General features: G+C 33.7%; 2 protein-coding genes across 4 annotated transcripts in view; one reads left to right on the forward strand and one right to left on the reverse strand.

Annotated features, from left to right (window-relative positions):
* Nucleotides 1-22524, forward strand: part of LOC145684064 (uncharacterized) — a 204591-nt gene that overhangs the window by 37244 nt on the left and 144823 nt on the right. The window contains exon 1 of one of the 2 annotated variants that reach the window (XM_081755910.1): nt 19562-19795. The exons of the other annotated variant lie outside the window; for it this stretch is intronic. The gene's annotated coding sequence lies outside the window, so the exon portion shown is untranslated. Of the gene's footprint in view, nt 1-19561; nt 19796-22524 lie in introns of those variants that run through there. 2 annotated transcript variants of the gene reach the window in all.
* Nucleotides 1912-20971, reverse strand: LOC145684065 (uncharacterized). 2 transcript variants are annotated; one of them, XM_081755912.1, is made up of 3 exons: nt 20614-20971; nt 9699-10163; nt 1912-3267 (listed from the first exon to the last, which is right to left on the reverse strand). In XM_081755912.1, the coding sequence occupies exons 2-3, from the start codon at nt 10046-10048 to the stop codon at nt 2352-2354; spliced, it is 1266 nt and encodes a 421-aa protein (XP_081612038.1). In that variant the 5' UTR covers nt 10049-10163; nt 20614-20971; the 3' UTR covers nt 1912-2351. The 2 variants fall into 2 exon arrangements, with proteins under 2 accessions (XP_081612038.1, XP_081612039.1); XM_081755913.1 differs by having other exon boundaries at nt 20858-20875.

Here is a 22524-nt window from a genome sequence, read left to right on the forward strand (position 1 = left end):
ATTGCAAGTAATAGAAATCTCCTCATAATAGTTACCAAAAGCTTGCTGTATCCTTCTATTTCTAACGCTGATTCTTCTTTTTCTCGTTTCTTTTTGCTTCATCTTTCCTTTTTTTCTTCTCTGGTTTCTAAGGGGATGTGGCTCCCCGGACCCTTTCCTTGGCTGCGTGCTTGAATGTTGTGATATTTAATGTATCTTTATCACGAAAAACTATTAAAAATATGATATAAATTTGGTCACTATCGAAACTATAATGGCCACGAACATAAAACTAAATGCAAATAACAACCTTTATAATGTCGATAAAGCGTTCTAAAGACACAAGGATGAGGAAGAAGCAAGGTTGGATAATCAGGAAATGTTACCAGAAAACTTGCTTGTCGGGAAACTACTGTCATGCTAGAAGTGACCTCTCGACGAAAAGAAACTTCATTACCTACATGGAACAAAGGATTATACAGGCAAACAATGAGAAAGAAAACGTGGAAGTGAATACAGAGGTTTTCCGTCAGCAGTTAGAGGAAAATGGGAATTATAAGAGAAAACTTATAATTATAGAGTACTATTATAGAGTACGGAGGAAGAAGTGAGACAGAGGAAGGAGAAAGAGAAAATGAAAGAGTGGTGAGAAGATTGGAAGGTGACAAGGAAAAGAGAAGAAGAAAATGTGATCGCGAATAGAAATTATGGGGAAGACACAGGAAAAATAAAAACCATGCTAAAGAAAATGGGAGGTATTTCGAACTACATGAAAGGAAGCAAGAGGTTACTGGCGGTACTTAGGGAGAGGAAGAAGTAGAATAGGAAGAGATAGGAATAATGGAGATATATGCAGTCTACACACACATAAACAGGGATACGGAAGATGAAATTAATTGGAATGGGGTGAAAGTGTTAGGCCAAAAAGACAGATAGATTATCAGGAAAGAGACAGGATTTATTGGAAGCAGTGGTGATAATATGATGAACTGGAACTCGGGGATTAAAAGTTGATGAAGAGTAGAATAAGTTACTAGGCAGCATTAAGAGGTAAACTTCGTGTTACTTTTGTTATTGTGGTTACTATTGTTATTATTGACTTATTATTATTATTAGTTCAAAAATGTATTTGGTGAGTTCGTTATATAAGCACACGTGTATACAGTCGAAGCAGGGAGGAAAGGGACTTACCAGGTTATATATCTGTTTTGGTTCTGCAAGGTGATTGGCTGTCAGCTACCAATCAGGTTACAGGAAGACTGTAACTGTCTGTTAGTATTTAACCTTCTGTTAATTCGCAAATAAGTCGTAGCGTCTGATGAAGCCAAGTCTTTAGTTTGTGAAACTGTCACAAGATATTAGTTTTATAATAATAAAAAGGTTTGCGTTGCTCAGTGGTTAGTTTGTTTCTAATTACAGTATATATTAACCAAAGATTATATAATGAAGAATATTAAAAGATCTTTTCTTATTCATTGCTCTAATAAAAGTAGTTTTCCATCTAAGTCACACGTTTCTAAATGTATTAACATGGCCTCAATTTCCTATAAATCATTTTCACACAGCCATATAGTCGTACATAATGACTCCTTTCCACAGGTTGACTTATGTCCGCTAGTCTAGAGGCTGGGTAATTCATGAACGTTAATGAATATGAAAGAATTTCTTATAGGTTGAAGAAACACAATAACACCAATAAAACCCAGACCTAATGTTGCCCTATACAAATTCAGTTCAAACAAGTATACCTTCCAAGCACAGGAAGGCGATCGACCACTTTTCCCGAAAGAACTGATGGAGGTTAAAACTTCTATATAGAAAGAATTTTATATGAGAAGTTAACTTATGGTACAACGTGAACTGCACGTAAGATGGGTTAAAAACGGAAATTAATTTTGGAATCGCAAGCCAAAGAGATTTATATTCACCATGTAACAAGCAAGCATCTTTATTACTCTGAAGTAAATGCCACTAGCAGGTACATGTGTACACACAGATATATATATATATAAACGACTGTGAAGCCATATGAAGACATCAGATACTTCGATATATACATACTGAGATTTTAAATATGTTTGTACAAAGAAAAGTAATTCGCAACTAACAATTTGCGAACTAGTGAAAAATATAAAGAGACTTACATATAAATGGTAGTTATTTGGTACAAAAGAAAAGTTGAGTATTGAGATTTAACCCAACTATAAGAATACATTTATTTACAACCAGTAACTTGGAGAAAATCAAAATGTTTTGTCGGCCAAACATATGAATAAAAATTTATTACACTGCTTAAGAGGATTAATTTCGTCACATACTTTGGAAATGAAGAATACTCTGCTGCGTATCTGCAAACCTGCTAGGCAGATTTTCTAAGAATATGGATCACTTGTATCAAGTTTTTTTCTGAGAATTATGTGCATATTCATATGTTGCCTTAACCGGGACTTCTTAGGAAATGTCTTGGCACATTCCAAACATTTATAGGGTTTGTCATCCGTATGTGTAAACATGTGCTCTTTTAACCGGGACTTTCCCGAAAACATTTTGCCACAGGTCTGGCAGCAGTATGGTTTCTCCCCAGTATGAATTCGAATGTGAGATTCTAAGTTACGTTTAAGACTAAACATCATAGAACACTCATGGCAAGAGTATTGCTTTTCACCCGTATGAGTTAGCATATGCAGTCCTAATGCACTTCTATGTATAAACTTCTTTCCACACTTAACACATGGATAAGGTCTCTCAGCAGTATGTGTAAACATATGCCTCCGAAGATTAGAGCTTAAACGGAACACCTGATTACATTTCTCACATATATATGGTTTTTCCCCCGTGTGAATAAGAAAGTGATTTCTTAAGTGTGCTTTTGATGATAGCCTCTTACCACACTCGTTACAAGAGAACCTTTTTGCGTCTTTATGTCTTATTCTGTGTTTGTATAAAGCTACTGATGATGAAAAATGCTTTCCACAGTCCTGACAAAAGTATGGTTTTTCATCTGTATGTGTTCGAATGTGTGCTGTCAATTGATGTTTTTCAAAAAAGCTTTTATTGCAGTCTGTGCAAGGGAAGCGTCGCTCACCTTTATGTCTTTGCATATGGCGGTTAAAGTGACTTTTCCTTCTAAACTCTGAACTGCACTGGTTGCAAGAATATGGTTTTTCGCCAGTATGTAATCGAATATGTTCCACTAAGTTCCATTTTTTATTAAACGATTTTCCACACTCCTCACAAGGATGATTTTTGTCAACTTTCTGGCTCATATGAATGTATGTGCGACAGGACCTGAAATGTAAATTCAAGTTCTCATAAAACAGGTTACAGGTTACAAACAATTTTGATTAGAAATTTTATTGATTATTTGTTGAACTTACTTAAGAGCGGTTTAAACCTGTAGACTGTACGAAGTTGATCCTCTGTAAATACTTAGCACACCCCGGAACTAGCAGTTCTTGAAGCAGCTATATTTTATAATGTGTCTCTAACATTCAGATAAGTGGTGGTGATTGTTTTGAATAACATGACAAAGTCCTTTCCCCACTTACATTCATACTTTCAAAAAACGAAATTACGAATTCCATCTATTGTCGTGGAAGACCCGAATGGATAAATTGCTCATTTGTACATCATTAATGACGAAAAAAAGAAAGAAAGAAAAAAAAAACTACGCGTGCAACAGTTCTTGAAATTTTATGACGTTATGTTTGTGAATGTATAGTTTTAATTTGAATCCGTAACGCTACGTAAAAGGGATGCGTCAGTTATGCTGATCATAGCGCGCTGGATTTCCATTAAGATTTTAATCAACTCTGCGCAGCGAATCTTTCTTTCTAGGAGGAATATTAAACCATACATTAAATCCTAAAACAAAACAAACAAACAAAAAAAAAAAAAAAATCTGTAACATGAGAATCCTATCTGCCAAGTTATTGTGAAATTGTTAAATATCATTGATCTGCATGGAAGTTGAGAACGTCATTTTAATACAGGCCTAACAGTGTTAAAAGATATTGGGAAACAGCATTCGATCCGCTAATTAAGTTGTTCGCCACTCACTCTGCTATCTCTGATCCGGTGTTCTAGGAGAGAATGAACATGCAGTTTATGTTTCACTTTCTGCTTTAAATCATCCCTAAACGGCTGTCTTAGGGTTAGCTTGGATTTCAAACTCTGTTCTCAATGGATTTCTGTGCACGTGATTTATTCTTGGCCACTAGAAAACACACTCACGGAATAACATCCGCTGCACCTTGGAGTTTGAGATATTCTCTTCGCACTCTGTAACAATTTGCTTGGTATAGCAGTACCTAGTTTATAGCTTTTGATCACATCAGTAACATCCGTCTTATTCCATTTGTGAAATTTCTCAAAGATCACGGTTTCAAAAATGCATTCTAACTATACATTATAAATGAAAAGGATTTACGCACACCCCCCATAATACTTTTTTTTTTTTTGAGTCATTCTATGCCAATGTAACTGCAGATTGAAATAATTTAAGAGTTTATTTCCTGAGCTTTGGGTTACAAGATCTCTAAAGAGAACTGAAAGCTGTTCTTAATAATCAGTATTCTTTTGTAATACAGAAAATAAAAGTTGAAACAATTCTTTCCTTTTTCACTTTGTAAAGAATCTGATTCTACGCAAGATCGAACAGAACAAGATTATGTGTAAATATTCTCGACATGGAGGGCAGGTGTAATTTGGAAATTTTTCTTATGAGGTTTTGTATTTCGGTATCCTTGGACAGTCCTATATGGCTAAACTAGTATGAAAAGAAAGCGTGCTACAGGGTCTATAATTAAGAGTTACAGGAAAGAAATGCGATAAAATTTTGTACTACAATAAACTAATGTCAAAGGTATTTTCTTAATATTTCCATGTTATTAGCGTAAACTTTTCGAAACGGGTACACCGGTACACGTTATTTCCCTTTAAGTCATGATATTTTGGAAGCCATTTTAAAAATGTAAGAATATATGGTGCTAACTTCTAAATGTGTAGCGAGTATTAAATTGAAGTACGATATAACCTTAGAAATATCTTTAATTCTAACCTTTTACTTCAAAACTGGGTAGAATATTATGATAACTTCCAAAAAGAAGAGAAAATAATTCCAATACTGAAGTCTCCATTAAACAACTGGTAACTTTGTGAAGAATGAGAATCCTGTGTTACGCATTTTGTAATACTGCAATATATATATAGAGGAAATTTTAGGAATATTCATCAGATATAAATTTTTTTTAGATGCAAAATTTCTGAGTGCTAATTATGTAATTTGAATAGTGTTTCTTAGATATTTAGTTTATTTATTGATTTTTTTTTAAAATTGTGGTTACTTTCTCGCTTGCTAACTTTCAAGCGCTTGGTACTTAATTCTCTATAAGCTCAGTTTATTCCAATTTTAGAAGTGTACATTACGGAAGTAAATACTGGAAACAGATAATACAAACGTTAAATAAAAACTGAGCTAAGGTGTTAAAGTTTAAAAGAGTAAAACACACTGAACTACGTTTACTACATGATATCAACACGTCACAACCTTCTGAGTGATTAATTCCAGGCATGAAAAAATACCTTTACACATTTTTTTAAAACAGATTTACGTGCTATATTCAGTTTATAATTAGCTGGTAAAACTGAAATTTTACATGCGATCAGAGTTATAACGTTTTACTGAATTAATCTTGATCTGAGGAACACAGCGCGTGAATGCTAGTTGTTTTGTAATCAGTAATATCTTATTTAATCTTCGAAAGAAAATAACAAGAAAATCGGAAATACATTCTGTTAACGCTTTCATTTAGATTGAATTTATTTATATCACGTTTAGAAATGCTGCAAATTAAATACTGTCAACGCAATTGGGTGATTCAAATGGATTAATACTACAAAATGTATTAAAACTTTTGTTCTAGAATATTTCAAAGTGCAAAGTTTTATTACTTTATTTACTTTTTTAAAAAAAGAAGTTAAATGTGTTTACAAAATTGTTTCATTTCAGCTTCTGACCTTTTGCTAATTCCTCGAAACAATGTGAAAATAGTGGTCTCGAGAATGAATTTTAAAATTAAAGCCTTCTTCAAAGTAACATTTATTGTACGAAAAAGTGCTGAAATTTTTTCCGAGTTTGACCTATGTCGTTCATATAAAACCTTGAAGGTAGCCTTGGATGAAAAGGTACCATGAGTATTTAATGACGCAAATTGATTAAGGCTTGTTTCCTTACAACCTGAGGCAGTGGTTTTATATGCTGAAGTAAATTTCACTTTTCAAGGGTAGGACCATGAAGAAATTTTTGTTTTTCCAGGGAAAGCGCAGAGGATATTCACTGCTCATTCAAGGAGAAGTGTCCTTACTACATTACGATTAAAACAAGGGTAGCTCGTTTAAAGACTAGCCATTTCACTGTTGAGAATCAAAACCACAAAGGACTTTCTGAAACCTGATCCAACTCGGTAACGTCCAAGAACTGATCACATACGCAAAAATGAACCAAAAAGTAATGTGGACATTAAAAATCTGAAAGGAGCGTGTTAGGTTCATTTATAACGGTATACTGGACATGCGCAAACTTTCAGCAAAGTGAAGCTAAAATTTCTGAATAGTGTTCAGCAGCAGCAATGAATTGAGAGATCGGATACAGTTTTGTACATATCGGGGCTAGTGCTTCGAAATGATTTTTCTGACTAATGATAAAGAATGAAACTTGGCATCATGACTATGATCCTAATACCGAGCATCAGTCAATAGATTGGTGCGAAAATATGATTCGCATTGAGAAATCAGGAAAGACTATTGCTTTAATTTTCTGGGATAAAAACGGTATTTGGCCATGTATTGCTTACCTAGGAACTCTACAATAAATAATAAGTACAATATTAAAGTATTAGATCAGATACCCATAAGAATTACGACGAAAATTAGCGAAAAACTACTGTATTTAAAATCTTTGTTATTTTGCACAATAACTGGCTTGCATATACAGTAGGTTGTGGTTGCTAAACTGAACATCATGGTATTTCCCTCCCTGTCCTGGCTACCTCTATCGATTTTATACAAAACTTGGAGGAAAATCTCAATAACATTTTAAAGGATATTTCTGATGCTTAGCATGCAGCGGAGTCTTGGTTCCAAGTTATACCAAAGGAATTTTACTTGATAGGACAACAAAAGCTTCAAAATCTCTGTACTAAGAGCATCAGTCTTAGCAGGGAATAAACTAAATAACTGTAATTTCATCACTTTAGCTCTAATATTGTTGACAAAGCCACTAACTTTTGTTAATGCATATGTATATACAGGAGAATATACTGGCAGGAATTATGTAAATTAAGGAATTCTGAACGTTTTCTACAACTATTTAAAAACAGTAAAACATGACAAGAGACAATTTATTTTTGCTTGTCAATATCAGAAATATTGAACTTTTAATAAATGAAATACGGATTTAAACATTTTACGCATAACATTCGTCAGAATAAAATTTTTTAAACGTACTTATCAGTAAATGTTAATCAGCGAGTGGAATAAAATATTGGCGCATGTGGCTAATTTACTTTGTAGAATTTTCATCATTACCAAGAATAAAATAAACGAAAACATGGTTTAATATGTGATTTTAAAAATAATAACTTTAGGACGTCCTTTTATGTTTTCTATATGGACTTGAAAGTAGGAGACGTTGCAATCTTGGCAGTTAAAAATAAAAAATAAGGTTCAAGTTAACAGCTGAATGGCAGACGTTATTCACTATCTACATTAGAAGATTAAAAAATTGAAATTAAAATAAAATAAAAAATAAAGCGAATAAAGATTAAATTCATTAACACTCGACTATCGCAACTAACACTACTGGCGTAACAGTTTTTGACTTAATTTGCTTCTCTAACATTACATTACTTTTACTCATAGGTGTAAACAGAACAAGTTCTCGGAATTACACTATTTTCAGTAGTTTTGCACACTTTAAAAGGTTTTACTGTATTTCCAGAAGAGTTTGAAATATCGAATTAATGTAAATGACATGATCTTCACATTTAATGAAAATGGTCTGAGCAATTGGACTAGATATCCATGTAAGTAGTTTTTCGAAATAAAGGCTTTTGAAAAGGAGTCAATTTTTTATCCGCATGAAAAATCCTTCATATTCATCTAAATTCCGTCGTGTGATGGTTAGAGTATTTGACACTAAAGTGCTTGGGATGTGCATTACCCAATATGTTTCACTTGCCTTATTATTGCTGTAAAGGTCATCACAATTTTAAGTCTGTAGCGTCACATTGAGTATAACCTGTAACATTCTAATTTTTTTGTACGGCATGTAGAAGTATACAATGCACTAACATGACGTAGTTACATTAGAATAATATAACTTTACGTTGGATTGCTAAGACTGTTAGTTTGGTTGTATTGCAGAGTATCTCAAACAATGTTCCTCTGTCAATGCCAGCGTTGTATTAAATTTTAATGCTTTACGTCTTTTAGTTTAAAAATTACAAGTGTTTACCAAGATAAGTAACACGCTCATGTATACATGCTAATGTAAAGCATATTTTATACAAATGCGTAAAGGGATTTCAGTGAATGATTCGCAGGCACAAGAATTCCCCCAGAGTTAATGATAGCCCTTGGGAGTTTTCTGCCATCGAAGTCAATTTTTGTTGAAAGTGCTTTCGCAACACACCTTTCATCACTCCTAATTTAAAGCTCCCTGAGAAAAATCTTGGAAATGACCATGAAGTACAAAAACTCTTTAAAGTTCTTTACACACAATAATAATAATTTTAAAAACAATTATAGAAATAATGATTGGAAACATAAAGTAAACACACACACAAACAAAGCCTAATAAAAGATGCACATTTTAGCGAAAACATATTGGAACTGAAGTTTGAAAACTTAAATAATATAGATTTAGAACATTAGACATGATTAATTTACATATCTGCACTATAATGGTATTGAATTTGAGTAGACATGATCGTTTACGACCTTTCTATTTGGAGTTCTAGTTAGCTTGCGTATGTTTAGCTGCTTCACTGCGCGACAATACTATTAATACTATCTCTAGTAACTAAAAACATACACACACACACACATACATACATATATATATATATAAAACAGGCTGTTTCAAAACAACACCGACAACGTTTTCGAGGCGATTCCTGACACCAGGATAAGCCGAAAAGTATAGACCAACCTGAGTGCAAAAATGCTTTCTTTCGGTTATAGGCTGCCGAAACTTGAAAAAATTGAACTTTAATGGTCATAGCTCCAAAATTGTGAAACCTACTGTAGTTGGGTCAAGACTTCGTTTAAGAACTAGCACGTGTCCTAACCAAATATCCATGTTTCAGAATCCTACGGTACCTCCGCAACAATTTTTATGATATTTATTGAGTACTTCAAATTATATGCCCGTAGCCAAACTTCCTCTTTAAAAATCGTTGCATCAATACTTCAGGATCTGAAACATGCATTTTCGGATAGCGCACATATTAGTTTGTAAGTGAAGTCTTGACCCGACGACGGTAGGTGCCATAGTTTTGGAGCTTTAGGTCTTCAATTTTATTTATGTTTCATGTTTTCGACAGCTTCTAACTCCGAAAAGAAGCATTTGTGCACCCAGGTTGGTCTATACTTTTCGTCTTTTCTTGGTGTGAGGAATTATATGATTACCTTGTAGATAGATAGATAAACATGATTACCTTTCAAGTTCGCCGTCGTTTCTTACTTCTGTTTTCTCCACTAATATGCTACTTGATACTATATTGGTTGATCCTCTACGCATGTCAAGTTCTTCAACGTTCAATTCTGTACTACTAATACCTTCAGAATGCATTGCATCCTCGACTTCAAGCCCTGGATTCACTGAATAAGATTCGCTAGATGACGTAGACACTGAATTTAAATCGTTATCTGGAAACACTGGCAATATTGAATCTCTGGTTCCATTGCACATTGTTTCCTTCTGTTCTTCCTTAATATAATAATTGTCATCTTCAATTGTGCTGAGCATTTTACATTCTACAGGGTATACTACGTTCTCATCTTCCATCACAGAGAATTTGTCAAAAGAACTTAAAATATTTGACAGAGTATAAATTTCAAATTCGTATCTCTCGACAAGCAATTTTAATACAGACTTTGTCCTTCCTTATTTAAGTAGGCACCTACAAAAACAAAAGAAAGTTTTGTTAGAAGTGCAAACATATTTACATAATTTTCCTTGTATCAAATTATCCCTGAAAGTAATAAAAAAAATATATATACATTGTATGATTAGCTTTATCATATGTGAAAGTTAAGCTCCAACTCTCACCTTGGAAAGAAAATCACGTCATTTACCTCTTTCAATCCACAAGTGAAGATAGTAGCTTCATTACGTGTAAAGATGCGTTCTTGTATATGTTCTGTCCTGGTCTTTTTTTACTTCTTGTGGTTTGCAATCATTAAGGAGTGATTCACGAAAAATTACTCAAAATCCTCCTACACTCAATGCTACATCCTTCTGTTTCCACCTACAACTGACAGTTATTTCTAAAGAATAACACTAGACGAATATTTAAGGAGTAATAAAACTTAATTGAAAGTTGTACCTGAGAAGTTGGTTGAGATTATTAGAAAGCAGAGCGATTCAGGAAAACAAGGGTTTCACTATCTTTCTTGAACAGATTTCAAAGAATAAATCAACAAATATTATAATGTTACTTGTTTTTCATATCAACACTTTGTATATCAATATTTCGGTTGTTTCTGCTTTGTCCTACAATGTATTAATAACTTTTTTCTTTCACCTGTACTTAAGAGGTTGTATAATTTTCAGTTTAAATTACCTTAGTATGGGTATTTTGATAATCAGAATAAGCTGTAATTCAATGTGAAAAATCTGGCTATCCTATATTTTATAGCCAGGATTTTTTTTATAGCGACGAGACACCACTAAAAATTACGAGTTCGAATTTTTAGTGTATATTTATACAGATATGACCATCAGTAAATTAGTGAACTTCCGTCGCAAGGAAATTTGATCGTTTAAGATCTCTTTTGTATTCTTTACAGGATGAGTAAAATGTTTAAAATTCCAATAATACTATGAAATATATAGATTAAAACTAATCTGTTTGTACATCGATGATATATTTCCAATTATAATGTTTAGGTGTAAAATATTGTACTAGTTGGGATGATCTTGATTTAGGGCAGGGAATTACATTTCCCACGTAGCGACTTCAAAGCAAAAGAACACTGATTCCAAGTGGGAGATCGTGTGATTAACGACTTTAGTTAAGCTGAAGATTCACATTTCATATAAGCTCGGTGTTCGTAACAGGCATTAAACTCAAAGAAAAAGAAACTTAGAGCAAGAAATTGCTACGGCTAGAATATTACGGTATATTTGAGAGCACCAGGTTAAGTTTCTCAATGTCAAATCATTATATCTACACAAAAACTGGATTAACTACTTTTACCTCACGGACAAGACGTAAAGTTGGTTGATTGGTTTGAAATTTGCGTTTTTTCTTAGCACCGAGGCTGTGTGATACTTGGACCTACATTATAATGTAGCTTCAAATCATATGATGTCTCGCCTGGAATAAAAACTGGTTCTCTTACACCAAAGGCGCGTGCGGTAACTATCTAACCACAAGGAATCTCAGTAGGAAAACTTTCTAGCACTTCTAAAGGAAAATAATAATAAGTGGTAAGTTAAATTGATGACGATATTACTTACTGGTTCTTTCCACCTATTTTTCGCCGTGCCCAGGAGTATAACTCACAAAATTATCTAACACTCATTTTAAAACTGCAGCATAAAAGCAAAGTTCTATTTGTTGTAATTTCTATCATTATTGTTTACAAATGTTCGTAAAAACTGTTCCCCAATAATTGCTTAGTTACAGGCCAAGTAGCTCTACAGCAAGAAAGCTACTAGGAAAGATTTGCTAGTCCTGGCCTTGGAAAATGAACTCTGAAATGCTGATCGGGTATTATCGGTTGATCACACGGTCCACCCTTAGCAATGCACAAATCCAAATTATGCACAAATCCAAAAACGACGTCCTTATATTATAACTGTGGTGAACGGTTACATATTTCAGAAATTACGCTATTTCCTAAATACTGCATTCTAAGCTAATGTAAAATGTACCTGGTTAAAACCGTAGCCGAAACGTTGACCATTAAGACTAAATACTCTGATTAATATATAATAGTTTCGAAAAAGTTTCCAATTGCATTCATTTCTGCCAAATGATATTCAAATAGAAAAAAGTTATTTTATATATAAAAGGACTTAATATTCTCTTGCAGCTGGTCTACTGGTTACCATGCGTGTCCTTAGTACACGCAGTCCAGGTTTGATTCGAGATAGAGCTTCGAAAGATTTGCAGGTATTACTGTAACTCGGATTTAACCTTAAATTGTATATTGCTCAACGGGACGCTAAAATCTAATCCTATGAAACTAACCACCCAAAAGTTATTAATATGATTATAGTAAAAATTTTGACTTAATAATATTTATGATTGAATTCACAATAAAGAAAAGAAACAAATTAAGAAATGCTATAAACATATTCAATACACATTTGCTACTTTCAATAACAGGAAATACTCGAAGCTACAAGACACATAGCGATACATAAATGTGACAACAAAAAATAAAATATTGAAACAATGAAAAGTAACAATATTTTGTTTCCTTCCCAAATGAAAAGTACATGCAGGAGAATTATAGGCGAAAAAAACAATATAAAAGTGAGTGGAAGGATTTAGAACTCCGTTTATGTCAACCAGTCATCTTTTCATGAAAGAGAAAAGCCTATACCCTTACAACGATAACGTTGTATGTATCATTGGCAATCTGTGCCTATTTACAGAAAGGGATCAGAGGCGAATTATATGAGCAATATAATGTATAACGAAAAAGAAAGACATGTAGAGATTTCGAAATTATTATTTTGTAATCGGTAGCTAAAATATGAGTTGTTGTTACTATAGCAACGATATAAATAATTGTACATATACGTAGACATCTTAACGAGTAAAGAAGTGTGTATGAAGGTTTATATATATTTTATTATATGTGCAGAAAAGTTAGTTATAAATACTTATCATGGTCAAATATTAAAAACCAGTTAAGAAAGTGATAAAACGCGTTGTGTTATTTAGAAGATTAACCTAAAATAAGAACCAGGCCCTTATAAAAATTGGTGGCGCCATAATAGTTTTACTATGAAGGAAAGAACCCTCGGTTAGATATCATGAAACATTTATCTTTTGAATAGCCCCCATATATATTATCAACTTTAATACACATACATAATTAACTTTCCCATTTATATATAATATACTATAACAACATAATTTTATATTTTTGTAAATATATCTTAGTATCAATAATGACGAATTACAATTATCATAAATAAGGCTAGTCAAGAATTAATCCTAACTAATAGTTTCCTTCTAGGGTACAAATTCAACTATTCCTTCATATGCAAACAACACTTTTTACAAACAAAGATCTTCATACTATTAAATATTGATAGGATCAGTCAACAAAGTTGGAATATATAAAGGCATTGATGGTCATCATTTAATACATTAATAAGTTTTGAAAAATCAAGAGATTCGATATTCGTTATTCTTATTCTTTCCATATAATAAATTGCATCTATTTCATATATCTGTCATTGCTTTCATAAGTTTACATTAAAATTACGATCTTTTATTTTTAAAGATTCATAATATTCAAATAAGTAATTAGGAGATAACTTTGCAAAAGACAAGAAACACAAACATCAAACATCAGATAAAGTATACAATTCTGAAAATTCAACGATAGAATAACAAAGTTGGAACAATATTTCATAATTACACGTTTTCAACGTACATTTTAATAATAAATGAACTGAAAAACACATTAACCATAGACGTAAGCAAAGGTCAATTTAGTACAAACCCCATCGGACGCCTTTTTGTCAATTCAAGTTATACGTTCGAAGGGTTCATTTAAGGAACATTGTATAGCACAGTCTTGTGTACGTGCTTGTCTTTCATAAGATGATACCATATTTTGATTCCTATTTACGAAGTTCCTGTTATCTGTAAATTGATTTTGTGAGAATCGGCGATGATTATTACTCCTACTGAAATTCCTGTTGTTATTTCTGAAATTTCTAGCTCCGTTTCTATAATTGGTTGTGTTTGATTTCCGGTACCATTATAGCTACTCATTCTGGTATTGAAATTACGAACATTAGTTTCATTTTCAGATTGTATATCTACATTTCGAACAGATGCATATGGTGTCTGATTACGTGCATAATTACCCTGACCACTATCCTGCATCTTATTGTTATTCTGAATTGCAGATTGACCCTCATAACTTTGAATGAGCATAATTAAATGATTGAAATTAATGCACTGAGCCGACATTAACAACTGTTGTAGTCTAAATAGCAATAAGATCCTAATTGAAGCTATAATTCGGAATTCCGGATGGTTCGGATTTAATGATCTTAGCTCATGATATGCGGATACTACAAATTCAGTAATACTACGATGTAACTTTGGATTATAGTGGTTCGTTCGTAAAACAGCATCTCTATTTGCTACCATAAAATCGTTTTCATAATTCGACAAAAGAGCATTCTTAAAATCTGAATACGAATGAAGACTACCTCTAATAGCCTTAAACCATGTTAAGCAAGGTGGCAACAAGGTATGCGGTAATATTTTTAAGAATTGAGATTCATTTACACCGATGAGCTCACATTCATCCTGGAATTTTTCGAGAAATGCCTAGCGGGTATATCTCCTGGCACACCACTAAACTTTGTGAGCGACTATACTTCGCTAAACCGCAATTGATTACCTGTAGATGTCTTCATACCTCTACTGGAGATGCGTCTGCGTTTGGATGTTTGCCTCTCTCGTTCTTCTTCGCCACTACTCACTGCACCACTCGGTGATCCAGCAAATTCCAATGTTGCTCTAGTAGGATGGTCAGGTACCCAACCTGTGGCTATATGATGACTCGTGCCTTTTGTATCCTGAAATGAAATTCCGGGAATGCATCTTTCTTTGATGAAATTAACTTCATCTTGTAGTACTTTGATATGGTTTTCATGTGCGTTAATTGTCGATTTTAAAACGTCCATAGATTCTTGAATTTCTGTGCTTCGCTGTACAACTTTTTCTATTTTCTCTTCGTATTTCTCGAAATTTTGCACCACATGTAAGTTCATTTGATCTAACTGATGTTGCACATGCTCCCATCTATCTTCATTACGTTGATTCAATTTTACTATTTTTTCATCAAAGTCGTTGGCTAGTTGTGTTAATTTCAGGTCCAATTTTTTATTCAGATGTTGCATTTGCTGGTCCAATTTTTCATCCACATGTTGCATTTGCTGGTCCAATTTTTCATTCACATGTTGCATTTGCTGGTCCAATTTTTCATTCACATGTTGCATTTGCTCCGATTGGTTTTTCATCTGCTCGGACTGATTTTTTATCTGTTGAGACTGATTTTTTATCTGTAGAGCCAAATCCTTTAGAAGGTCTGCCAAATTGTCCCTCGGAGTCAATTCAAGATTCACACTTTGTTCATCAACCAAATTATTACTTTCCGTGGCCATATTTCGTTTAATTACTTTTCCACTTCGCAAAATTGTGATATTAAGATCGCGTTGAAATGCCGTTTTTACTAGACCTTCGAAACGACACTTTATATAACTCCCGTGCTGAGGCACCAATTTTTTTAAGGGCCTGGTTCTTATTTTAGGTTAATCTTCTAAATAACACAACGCGTTTTATCACTTTCTTAACTGGTTTTTAATATTTGACCATGATAAGTATTTATAATTAACTTTTCTGCACATATAATAAAATATATATAGACCCTCATACACACTTCTTTACTCGTTAAGATGTCTACGTATATGTATAATTATTTATATCGTTGCTATAGTAACAACAACTCATATTTTAGCTACCGATTACAAAATAATAATCTCGAAATCTCTACATGTCTTTCTTTTTCGTTATACATTATATTGCTCATATAATTCGCCTCTGATCCCTTTCTGAAAATAGGCACAGATTGCCAATGATACATACAACGTTATCGTTGTACCCTGAACACATTGCAGCAAAAGAATACGTTGTACTCGGTAACTTCTGAAATGTTTGTCATCTTACACGCAGAGGGTGTTAATGACCACAGCCGATGAAATGTGGATATCGAACTCCAGCAATGCCATAAAAGCACTTAATATCACGTATAATTTGGAAGGAGCAAGCTTGAACGTAATCATAAGGCTTTTGATGTTGATGCTTAGGATCGCAATTTGACTACTAAAACTGGTTTCCACCGGCAAGTTCATTTCTAATCAAATAAATGAACAACCACGTGGAACCATACAATTCTATGAATTCTGAAAAAAAGGACTCACATAGTTTAAATATGGATCCAACTGCGATGGGATCTTGCTCTCAAGAAAGGCTCAAGTAACATTCCATTTCTTATTGTTGTAATTTTGATGGATTTATGAATGCAAACTTACGAGTGTGAAAATCTTTAATCAAGAGTCTTTTGATATATTCCTCAAATTGTGTTACTTTAACGTGCAGATTGTAAATCTTTGATACATACTAACTATTCTTGACTAAATTCAGCTAATTCAAATCATCGAAGATCCTAAAACTAAAATAATCTCAGCAAGTACTTACGAAAGCTTAGCTATTTAAAAATGAATCAATTACTCTAAGACAATTAAAGTAAAGAAAGTAAATGAAGCTCATCAATCTCAAAGAAAAAACGCAGCTATTGCATTCATTCTTCAGTCGTTAAGCAAGTTTAACTTAATGAAAATCCAAGCGTTTATGAAATCTAACCCGGTCTGACATAAACGACATTTTAGTGAATATTGTGGCAGACATCAAGGAAACCTGTTCGTAATTTATGATGCTAGGTTAGGGGCTTTATAAATATTTTCGACACAAAACATCGCGTTACAAAATATGAATATCGTGTTAAAAGTAATCTCGTCCAACCTGAGCGTACAACTCTTACAGTTTCGGAAGTTTTCTTAGGATTTTCGAAGCAGTATTTTTTAGCAACCCAAAGGTTAAAAAATAAAAATGTAATTGTCTAAACATATAGGTATATCACTTGTAAAGAACAGTGTATTGGAAATACTTCAATGTAATACACCTTGAATGTAATATATCACTTTGTGATATGACTTTTCAGAAATATTACAGTATGGAGATATGCGTATTAAATGAGATGGCAAAATCAGTGATAGATCACCTAAAGTGTGATAATTGTAACGAATATGTGATATAGATAAAACTGAAATTTAAAGCAGTATTGTGAATGTAGCTTTTACTTATTATGTGAAAAAGGAGAGGATAATTCTAAGGAAAATAATCCCAGCACGAGCAAAATAAGTAAATATTGACAATGCTATGTTGAAATAATGAATGAATACACAACATGTTATGTCCTGCGTGTCGAAGTACTAGGAAACATCATGTGCAGTAGTAACGTTATCATCTGTGCTAATTGCCTATTTGCAATAATATGCACCTTCCCTACCCGCTATGTACGCGTGCAAATATCGTAGTAAATGTAGTTAAGGTCTTACAGGTACAATCAGTGTTGAATATGTGCGGAAACCATCTGTGAGAATAGCCTCAGAATTCTGAAAGCCATGTAAGTCATGAAGCTTGCGTGAAAATTGCAGGACAGTTGGATGGTTCGTTGCTTAGTTTTGTAACCCTTTCAGCAGCATGACAATACGAGTCATGAATGTGGAATCTGAAACACATTTGCTTCTACCGGCAATCGAAGCTTGCTCTCCCGCACCAAAAACGCATAAGTTACTACATAGCGATGGTAGAGCTCAACTGGATGAAGCTTTGAATGGAATTTGCGCGCAGTATATCTTCACTTGGAGCGGATGGTTTTATATAAAATATCGCCTTTGAGGAGCTCTCCCACTGGTCTAGTGACTAGCGCATACACGTTTGGCACATAGGGTCCTAGGTCCGATTTCCGATGGAGAACCATGTATTTTGAACGCATTACATTGATTCGGATTCCACCTTAGACTGTATCTTCACCTATTTGTCGCACAGGCTATGTATTAAAGAGAATACAAAACTCCAATTTAAAGACTTATGTATTAAGAGTAGATTTTTCCCAAATGTACGATATTGTAGCAATTTTACAATAGAAACTTCGTTTTTAATCTTGAGCCATATTAGTATCCAGAATCTTGACTTGCACGATATTGACGTATTTTACTAATCTAAACATACACTACTACTTACTCCATTCAGGAAGGTAAATAACATCAATACAGCACCTATAATAAAACTCTTCGAAACATTTTAGTCTAACGTCCTACGATGAGCCCTTTGCTGAAGATGACTGATAAATGTGAATGGTCGTGAAATTAGTTCTTTTTGATCTTTCAACGGTAATCGAACCCGGGGTTACGTGCACCAAAGGGAAACATGTTAAGGTTTAACAAGGCATAAATTTTTATCACATAATATATGGGGAAAATATGTTACTTGATTTCACAATAGGACCATATAAGCAATCAAAATATCCTGGGATCTTACCTCTCACTTGTATAGTTAGCTGTAAATACAAAATTGAAAGTTCGCTTTTTATTACGTAGTATTCCACAAGGGAGAAATAAGTGCTATGTGAAATCTAGAAAGTAGTCATAGAAGTTTCTCAAGGCTATGCCATACGCTAAGCATGCGCTTTTATGCAATAAGAAGTGTGTTTACACTATTTTTATGCATATACCTACCATCTTCTACGCGCCTGCTCCCTAATGACTGATCCCAGCGCAGGCACCCATACTGTGCTTCTGTCATGATTACGTTGCAAAGCATTTATGCCTCATAACGTACGCTGGGGACAGGTTGGTTTATATTTCTAAGTTTGCACGTGTTTTATATATGTAGTTTTTATGCCATATGTCTACATGTTGAATTTCTGAAAGCCCTCAGCCCTCTCAAAGACAATCTGAACCAATAATGAAACTCTTTTCTTCTGCGGCAGTAAGCATGGATTTTTTGCTAAGAGAAGTTCATATTTCACTAATATAAATATGGTCCTGTAAAATGGGTTAGCACGAAAAGAACACTTTATATCGCATAAAAGCAACATAATTGTGTAAGTTAGAATACTTGTCATGGTTTCACATTAGCGGCTCTCGCTATAATCTTACATTTGTGAAAATTAAATGTTCTTACATTGTCCAGAAATGCTTAGCCGTGGAAACCAATATCCTAAACAGTTCTCTTTCATACGTGCTTACTCATTTGAACCGTAATATTACTATTTTATTGTCGATTTAACGTGAGGCTACACCAAGAAACAATTTGTAAGGAACTACGAGCAAATGTGGTGATGAAAGAATTGCATAATATAGGATAGCACTTAATCAATTCCATTCACATCAGTTTCCATGCATATTATCAACCTGTACGCAATAGTTCACATACGCCAGGGTAATAACCATGCATAACGTCTTACGGAATTATTTTTATCAAGAAAAATCAAAGTAGTTCTGCTTATTATTATTGTTATTTTAATTTGACGGACTGTTCAACTCTGCACCCATCTGATAAAAAAAAAAAAAAAATCTTTTCTGTTCGTTTCAGTCCTGGATCTTGTATCCACACCGTTACGTTCGTCGCCATCTATCTGTGATGAAAAATGGATGGTACACATTGGGGATTTACAAAGTGCAAAAGTAAAGTTACACATTGTAAGTATAACAATATAAGGGATTCTGGATTTAGGTGTCCACGTCAAATTTTTGAACACAACTCGAAAAAATAGTCAAAAATTGTAATTCTTTCAGTAATTTTCTTCTTACTGTTGTCCAAAAGACTTTTATCGTGCGAGATAACATTAACTCAATTAACATAGATAAAATTCAAGTGGACTGCCAGAAATAACTGTTGAAAAATTACAATTACCTTCGATTTGCGTATAAATACTGCGTCCATATATAGGGCTCAAAACTATAGTGCAGAAAAAGAACGCAACCAGTGTTTTGTGGCCAGAAAAAAGCCACGAATACTACGTAAGCGAGTCAAGATAGAGGAAAAGTGGTCGGGCCACGGAGTAGTGACGTTGCGTGAAAAGAGAGCGGGCGCGTCAGAGACGATGTGTATATGCGTAAGCGAGAATTCTCGCAACAATGATACGAGTTTTACTAGAATTTGTCATGGTTTCATACTGTAAAGCTCCACTTATAGACATAACATTCACATTCTGAAAACTACGGAGAAATACATTGCTTGGAAAAAAAAAAGACTGCAATAGTCATCTTTCATACGCACACACTTATTTTATCCGTAGCGAGGTACTTGCAATGAGTTTTCACTACCGGTTGAAACCCTACACTCGTAAATCTAAAATGTAGCTTCAGTATTTTGTATTTATTTTTATCGCCTGCAGAAATTTGTGCCTTACGTATTTTCATGTAGTGCATTTTTTATCTGTGAATTTTCCAAAACGTGGTGTGCCAAAAGTTGACTAGCACTCTTTTAGAATGTTGAATGCAGTTACTATACTTACCTTAATATCAATCATGTAAAACGCATTGTATATTCTGTATCTGTCTATATATATTGTTATATAGATTTTTTAGTCTGCTTCTTCCAGGTAGTTTTGCGATTTCACGTCTAACGGTAAATGGAAGTGTACGAAGCAACGGTATATTATCTACCCGCTTTTATGGACACCATTCTAAGGCTAGTTTTAGACGGAAACATTTATCGTAGCATTTCTCGTAGCAAAAATCGTATCATCGATATCCTACCGTGTAAAGTAGCAAATGCTATAGCATTTCCCATGCCATGGCATATCCTATGGCATTTCTTGTCGATAGAACCTGCTCTATTTCGTAGCATTTTCCTCAGCATTTCTGCTCCGATTGCAGCGCCGTGGTGTGTTAAAAGGAAGCGAAAGTGGTCAAATATCCATGCTCTGTTTTGTGTGGGAAATTCAATTGTAGTAAAGAAAAATGATTTGGAGTAGGGATACTATTATTATGTTGATTAAAAAATATGAGGAACATCCTTGTTTGTACAAAGTTAAAAGCGTGCAGTTTCACTATACGGATCCACACAGAAATTCACTTAAAAAAAAACTTTCTCCTTTCATTTATTGTACCTTCAGCAATCATTTCTGAGGTGTGCTCTTGCATTCTGCGGTGCAGGTTCACTTTAACAGGGGGCAACGTGTAGTTTTACTATACGGATCCATAGTATAATTAGTAGTAGTAGTAGTAGTAGTAGGATAAGTAAGTAGTAGTAGGAATAGTAGTAGTAAAAATAATAGTAGTGGAAGAAAGTAGTATTAGTAGTAGGAGGAGGAGTAGGAGTAAGTAGTAGTAAGGTAGAAGTAGGAGTACTTAGTAATAGTAACAGTAGCAGTAGTTGTAGTAATAGTAATAGTAGTAGTAGTAGTGGGAACGGGCTGGTTAGGTTCTGTTCTCGATACAAAATGGGGAAATTACACACTTGCCAAAATTTTATGGCAACTTATTGAAGATTACGGTCATTTCAGGTTCGACTTTAATTTCTATATTTCCACGTAAATACGCATCTCAGTTGTAAGTGCACACTATATTTCTATTACTTATACACTACTCTATTAAAATATTAGGAATTTCTTCTGTAAATTTTAAAATCTATGGATCTGTATAGTATAACTGCACCGTTAAAAGTTCTTTGTATCATAATAAGCATATGCGAAAAAAGGGTTCAGAAGAAATAGTGACTGAAATATCTGTTTTTAGTTTTGGAGCCATATTTGCGCTCTTCTCCAGTGATTAGTTTGCTATGTCACGACAAAATGCTTATCAAAATGCTACCGTGTAAAAGCACAATATACTTTTGATGCCATAGAATATTATACGAGATTTTTGGCAGCACATCTGCTACGAGAAATGCTACGATAAATGCTTCCGTCTAAAACTAGCCTAACAATTATTTTCGAAACTAGTCTCAATCTTTGTACAGGATTCTGATTTTCAAATTTTTGTTTCTGCTCTCAACTGTAATAATAATAATAATAATAATAATAATAATAATAATAATAATAATAATAATAATAATAATAATAATAATAATAATAATAATAGGGTAAGTAAAGTGGCGATGCTAACTTGATAGTGATAGTCAAGTAGTCTAGGCAAATTGTTGTTGACCCTGGAACAAATTGCAATACAATTTCTTTTAACGGGTTCTTATGGAGAAATACCTGAGGACAGTGCTTAAAGTGATATCAGATAAGGTGACGGTATGGAACAAATATAACCCCTTAGAGCAGTAATTTAGACAGAATCCTGAAGAGCCTCTCTACTTCAGACATTCTTGCATCATTTTTGATGTGAAGAATCTATAGAAAGAGAGAGAGAGAGAGAGTACTAATGTAGTAAATGTTTCACTCCTCACTATCATCAGCCGAAGAGAAGTAAATATT

This window comes from Thermobia domestica, chromosome 4, assembly GCF_964235325.1.
Source record: "Thermobia domestica chromosome 4, izTheDome1.hap1.1, whole genome shotgun sequence".
NCBI classification, from domain to species: domain Eukaryota; kingdom Metazoa; phylum Arthropoda; class Insecta; order Zygentoma; family Lepismatidae; genus Thermobia; species Thermobia domestica.

Bases quoted from the DNA above. Each gene is read 5' to 3' on its own strand.
- LOC145684065 (XM_081755912.1), bottom strand. From the start codon at position 10,048: ATGGAAGATGAGAACGTAGTATACCCTGTAGAATGTAAAATGCTCAGC. The intron at 3,268-9,698 runs GTAATCATGTTT...TTTACATTTCAG, and splicing joins AACGACGGCGAACTTGAAAG to GTCCTGTCGCACATACATTC.